Source organism: Osmerus mordax, chromosome 8 (assembly GCF_038355195.1).
Source record: "Osmerus mordax isolate fOsmMor3 chromosome 8, fOsmMor3.pri, whole genome shotgun sequence".
Taxonomy (NCBI): domain Eukaryota; kingdom Metazoa; phylum Chordata; class Actinopteri; order Osmeriformes; family Osmeridae; genus Osmerus; species Osmerus mordax.
Genome location: NC_090057.1, coordinates 13012802 through 13019553, shown reverse-complemented (window position 1 = coordinate 13019553; position 6752 = coordinate 13012802). Strand labels below are relative to the sequence as shown.

At 46.4% G+C, this 6752-nt stretch overlaps 1 protein-coding gene across 1 annotated transcript; it reads right to left on the bottom strand.

Moving 5' to 3' along the window:
* Positions 1 to 733: 733 nt before the first annotated feature.
* Positions 734 to 6529, bottom strand: myh6 (myosin, heavy chain 6, cardiac muscle, alpha). The gene has a single exon (XM_067241215.1). The coding sequence runs from the start codon at positions 6527 to 6529 to the stop codon at positions 734 to 736; it is 5796 nt and encodes a 1931-aa protein (XP_067097316.1).
* Positions 6530 to 6752: the final 223 nt, after the last annotated feature.

Here is a 6752-nt window from a genome sequence, read left to right as displayed (position 1 = left end):
ACAGTTATAATCTTCAGAGAAACAGAAGACACATTAATTAAAAGCAATGAATAAGCAATGAATCAGAAGCAGTCTGTGCTGAGCTGTGCTTTATTTTCTAAGCAGTATAGTACTAAACATTTCACTAGCAGGCAACTTAGCAAGTATTCATAAGAAATATTTCACTTAACAACTGGAATTATTGATGTCATAATGGACACATTGGAATCACATGCCTTTATTGAAAAGAAAGTTCATTTCTGTCAGAGTAATCAAGGATCAATAGGAGAACAGCTTTGCTTTCATCAAAACGTCAACAACCTGCTTGTGACTGTTATAATGTTATAGGGAATTATTAATGTATTTACTCATTTGCTTATAGCACCTTGACCACTATCAACCCATACACTTGTTTGCTATTGCAAAGTAGCATTAGTACCTAAATTAATATGACAATAAAATAAACACAGTCAAATGTTCTGTTTAACAAAAATCAATAAATATAACCAAGGCACTACTGTAGGATTAAAATGTCACTCTGAGGGGGAAAAAATAAGTGGAAAAGTTCATTAATGATTTTACAATACTTTTTGGGACATTTAAACTTGAGTGTTAATTGGGAATATCCATTCATGATTATTTATTGCAGGACATTTCTACTCTAGTTATACATGGTTATCTACTGTGTCATTGTGAGAAAGTAAAGCTAATTCTCTAAGCAACACACCTGTGACACTGTGGCTTTATGGCCTACTCACTCATCAAGGCCCTTTTTGCCAGGCCCATCCCTGGTCTTGGCCTTCAGCTTGTTTACTTGGGATTCAGCAATATCTGCTCGCTCTTCAGCCTCTTCAAGCTCATGCTGAATTTTCCGGATCTTGGCCATGTTGGTGTTGGCCAGCTCCTCAGCCTCTTCAGTGGAGCGCTTGTAGGACTTAACCTTCAGCTGCAGCTTGTCAATCAGGTCCTGGAGACGAGCCATGTTCTTGCGGTCCTCCTCTGTCTGGTAGGTAAGCTCCTTGATGCGTCGCTCATACTTGCGCACCCCCTTGAAGGACTCTCCGCCCCTTTTCTGCTCTGCCTCCAGCTCATTCTCCAGCTCTCTGATGCGACCTTCAAGCTTCTGAACCTGCTTTTTACCACCTTTCATGGCAATCTGCTCTGCCTCATCCAGCCGATGCTGAAGGTCTTTGATCGTTTGCTCCATGTTCTTCTTCATGCGTTCCAGATGGGCGCTGGTATCCTGCTCCTTCTTCAGTTCCTCAGCCATCATGGCAGCATCAGTGATGGCCTTCTTCGCTTTCTCCTCAGCATTGCGGTTCTCCTGAATGGCCTCCTCAACCTCACTCTGCAGGTGGAGAAGATCGGCCTCCTGCTTCTTCTTCTGGTTTATGAGGCTGGTATTCTGGGAGTGCAGGAGTTGCATGCGCTCTGTGGCATCAGTTAGTTCCTGCTCAGCCAACTTGCGCCCACGTTCTGTCTGCTCGAGAACGGCCCGCACTTCCTCCAGCTCTGCCTGTGTCAGGTTGTGTCTGCGCTCCAATAGAGCTATATTCTCCTTAAGGTCATCATTGCAATGCATGACATCATCCAGCTGCAGCTGAGTGTCCTTCAAATAGGACTGGAAGCTCTTGAGCTGCTTTTGTGCATCAGCCGCCTGTCGGTTGGATTGGCTAAGCTGAATCTCCATTTCATTGAGATCCCCTTCCATCTTTTTCTTGACTCTCATGGCCTCATTACGGCTTCTGGTCTCAGACTCGAGAGAGCTCTGCAGGGACTCTATCATCCGTTGATAGTTTTTCTTGGCCTGATCCATTTCCTCATCCTTCTCAGCCACCTTTCGTTCAAGATCTGCCTTAACTTGGTTGGATTCCATCTGAGCCCGAAGGATCTTGCTCTCCTCATGTTCCAGTGAGCCCTCTGCCTCCTCCAGAGCTGACTGGAGCTCTGCCTTCTCTTGTTCTAGCTGTTTCCGCAACTTCTCCAACTCATGGGCACTTTTCCCCCCTTCTCCAAGCTGGTCGGTGAGATCAGAGATCTCCTCTTGGAGGTTCTTGTTTTCTCTTTTTGTTGTCTCAAGATGGTCCAGCGATTCCTCATAAGCATTCTTCAGTTTGAAGAGTTCTGTGCTTAGAGATCGAGCCTCCTTTTGTGAGGCCTCAAGTTCACACTGTGATTCTTCAAACTTCTGCTTCCATTCAGCCATGACTTTATCAAAGGCTCTCTGTTTCTTGTCCAGGGCTGCAGATGCTGCATTAGATCTCTCAAGGTCCAACATCAGGTCCTCAATCTCATTTTGGAGGCGATGCTTGGTCTTTTCAAGGGAGGAAGACTTTGCATTCACAACCTCAACTGCCTCCTCTGCCTCTTGCAGCCTTTGAACCAGTTTCTTTTTAGCCTCTTCCAGCTCTTCAGTTCTCTGAATTCCATCAGTCTCATACTTTGCCCTCCATGTGGATACTTCTGTGTTTGCCTTGGACAGTGCCCTTTGGAGTTCTGCCTTTGCTTCTTGTTCCTCCTCAAACTGCTCTCTGAGCAGATCACAGTCATGGCGAGAAGACTGCACAGCATGGGCAAGTGCATTCTTTGCTTTGACCTCCTCTTCTAGTTGTCTGCGCAGGTCCTCTAGTTGTTGGGTGTTGGAACTTTTCCCCCTGGTGAGTTGAGAGATCAGGCATTCCTTTTCCTCCAGTTGGCGTCCAAGTTCTCCATTTTCTGTAAGGAGCTTGGCCCTCTGTGTCGAGAAGTCATTGAGGGATCTTTGAGTCTCCTCATACTTGCACTTGTACTCATTCATGTTGTCTTCCATTGAACGGCACATCTTCTCCATGTTGGCTTTTGCTTTCACCACACTCTCCATGTTTGATGACATGTCATCCAACTCCAGCTTGAATTCACTCTTCTCTTTCTCAAGCTTCTGCTTGACACGCTGGAGATTGTCGAGTTGCTCACCCAATTCAGCCACGCTGTCAGCATGCTTCTTCCTCAAGGATGCAGCAGTGGCCTCATGCTGCAGAGTGGACTCCTCCAAGTCCCTGCGAAGCTTGTGAAATTCAGCGTCCCTTTTCTTGTTGAGCTCTACCTGAGCAGAGGTGGCTCCCCCTGCCTCTTCCAGACGCTCACTGATGTCCTCTAGTTCTCGGGAGAGATCAGACCTTTGCTTCTCCACTTTGGCTCGGGCTGCCCGCTCAGCATCCAACTCCTCCTCAAGCTCCTCTAAACGTGCTTGGTTTTCCTTCAGCTTTTTTTGGAGTTGAACACCTGACACTTGCTCATCCTCAATCTTTCCATTCATCTGACTGACTTCAAAGTCTTTCTTTTTGAGTTTTTCTTCCAGTTGCTGTTTGTCATTCTCTAAATCCATCACATTCTCTTGGGTTAGTTTCAGGTCTCCCTCAAGCTTCCTCTTTGAGCGCTCCAGTTCCATTCTGATTTTCTTTTCCTGTTCCAGAGAACCTTCCAGATCATCTACCTGTTGCTCAAGCTTAGCTTTTGCTTTGGTCAAAGTGTTGGCTTTGTCCTCTTCACTTTGAAGGTCATCGAGTGCCTGCTGATGAGCCTCCTGTAATGCTCTCTTCTCTTTCGTCATCTTCATTAAGTTTTCATCTTGAGATGCCATCTCTTCGGTGAGGTTTTTGACCTTGTTCTCCGTGGCATGTTTCTCTTTCTCCACTTTGGCTAATGTTAGCTCAAGGTCATCTATATCTTTCTTCAACTCTGAGCACTCATCCTCTAGCTTACGTTTCTTGGCTGTGAGGTCTGCAGTCATTTCCTCTTCGTCTTCCATTCGTTCTGTCATCTCTTTCACTTTGCCCTCCAGTTGTATCTTACTCTTAATAAGTTGTTCACAGCGCTCTTCAGCATCTGTTAAGGTATCCTGTTCGGACTGGACTTCTAGGAGCAGGTCATTCTTCTCTTGGAGAATCGTCACCATTTTTTCCTCTAGCTCCTTCCGTCTCGCTTCAGATTTTTCCAGTGCCTCTTTAAGTTTTCCAAACTCATCCTTTATGTTTGCCATCTCTTTCTCAGATTCAGCACTCTTCAGCAGTGGTTTAATCTTGAAGAATAACTTCATCCAGGGCCAGTTCTTAACCCCCAAGAAGGAACGAAGATTCCACTGGATGACCATTAGGGCATCCCTGCGCTCCACAAGCTTTTGGTACTCTGCCCTCATTAGCAGAGCCCTGGAGTTAGCCTGGATCATAGTGATGATGCGAGAGAGTTGCTCATCTCGCATCTCCTCAAGTGTACCCAGAAGACCTGCTTTGAAGAAGACCTTGGTGTGGCCAAACCTGTACTGGGTGTGGTCAATATCCAATGATCCCAGCAGCTTTTCAGCACTCTTTTTACAGTCGATGAACTGGCCCTCAGGAATGGCAGATGCATTCAAGATTCTGTATCTCTGTTTGAAATCGCCATACAGGACTCGATTTGGGAAGCCCTTTCTACAAATTCGAATACCCTCCAGCACACCATTACAGCGAAGCTGGTGCATCACCAAGCAGTTGTCCATGATGCCTGGTGTTTTACTCTCATTTGGGATCAAACAACGCACAAAGTGTGGATGAGTGGTCTTCAGAGTGTTCATCAGCTTGTTCAGATTTTCCCTGTGCAGCGCAGACACTGTCTGGAAGGAGGATCCCTTCTTTTTGGCCCCTTTGCCTTTGTCAGCCCCCGCTTCAGCTGCGTAGCTAGAGAAGAGCAGGCTTAAAAGCTTTACGGAAGATTTTTGGAAAAGCCCAACCACTGTTTCATTCAGTGGATCCTTGTTCTTCACCAGCCAGTTGGTTATGTTGTAATCAACAGTGCCAGCATAGTGGACCAGGGCGAAGTGCGCCTCTGCTTTCCCTTTTGCTGCACGTGGTTTCTCAAACATTCTGTTCTTGCCCAAATGATTATCATAGAGCTTAGCCTTGAAGGTCTGGTCGCTGGCCTTGGGAAACATGCACTCTTCCTCCAGAATGGACATGATACCAAGTGGCTTTTCAATGAGATCAATGCAAGCTTGCAGATCCATCCCAAAGTCAATGAACTCCCAATCAATCCCCTCCTTCTTGTATTCCTCTTGCTCCAGAACAAACATGTGATGATTGAAAAACTGTTGCAGTCTCTCATTTGTGAAGTTGATGCAGAGCTGCTCAAAGGTGTTGAAGTCAAAGATCTCGAATCCAGCAATATCCAGCACTCCAATGAATTGCTGGCGATGCTGTTTTGTGTCAAGGGAGTGGTTTATTCTCACCACCATCCAGTTAAACATCTTCTCATACACTGACTTAGCCAATGCACCAAGAGAATAGTAGACTTGATCTACACCCTGCCCTTTGGTGACATACTCATTGCCAACCTTTACCCTGGGATGGCAGAGTCCTTTCACAAGATCTGCAGAGTTCAGCCCCATTAGGTAAGCTGACTTGTCAGCCGCCTCAGTGCCGTCAGGCTCTGCCTGCTCCTCACGCTGCTTTTGCTTGAACTTCATGTTGCCATAATGCATGATAGCTCCTGTCAACTTGTAGACCCCCATTTTCTCCTCTTGAGTAAAGCCAAGGATATCAAAGGCACTGTCAGTGGCCATCAATTCATCAGCATCATTGATAGATGCTACTGTTACCTCTCCTTGGGAGATGTACGAGTAGTCATATGGGTTGTTGGTAATCAGAAGCATGTCCAACAGCTCTGGCTTTTTATTGGACAAGATCTGAAAGAAGATATGGTAATTCCTTTCTGACTTGAGTTGGAAGGTGACACGTGACTTTTCCAGAAGATAAGTCTCTATGTCAGCTGAGGACAGCTTGCCACTGGTTCCGAAGTGAATCCGGATGAATTTTCCGAAGCGTGACGAGTTGTCATTCCTCAAAGTTTTGGCATTACCAAAAGCCTCCAAGGCAGGGTTAGCCTGGATGATTTGATCCTCCAAGGTTCCCTTGCTGGGATCTCTCTTGGCTCCAGGAACTGCTGCAATGCTGGCCAAGTACTGAATAACTCTCTTGGTGTTGACGGTCTTTCCAGCGCCGGATTCTCCGGTGATAAGAACAGACTGGTTCTCCCTGTCAGTGAGCATGTACTGGTAGGCATTATCAGAGATGGAGAATATGTGAGGTGGAGCCTCCGTTCTCTTCTTACCTCTGTACGCAACCACCACCTCCGTGTCATAGACAGGGAGCCACTTGTAGGGGTTCACCGTCACACAGAAGAGCCCAGAATAGGTGTAGATCATCCATGCAGCATAACGCTCTTTGAGGTTAAACAGCACAGCAGGCTCATGGAGGAAGGTGAACATGGCCATGTCTTCGATTTTATCGAATTTCGGTGGGTTCTGGGGATGGACGTCGGATTCCTTGACTGTCACAGTTGTCCCGTCTTCTTTCTTCACTGTAGTTTTACCGCCCTCCTTGCTGACGATCTGCCCTTTGACATATTCCACCTTGTCATCAACGACAAAGCACTCTATCTTGATATCAAAGGCCCTGGTCTGGGATTCAAGTCGCTCTTTGTCTGACTTTCTCAGGAAAGCAGCCGCCTTCCCAAACTCAGCCATGAGAGCATCACCCATTGTTGCTGGCGTAAGTCTACAGACTATAGAGAAAATTATCCGCTCAGGGACATGCAGACCTAAGATCTTGCTTCTGGGAACTCTGAAGGGTTCTGCAAAGATCCTCACTGCTGTCTGGTCTTTATAAAGGGAAGCCACATCGCCAAATTAGGTAAACGTTGGGAGGCATGACAGAATAGACCCCAAGACTGAGTACTGACACGACAGCAGATTAGAGGGGCCT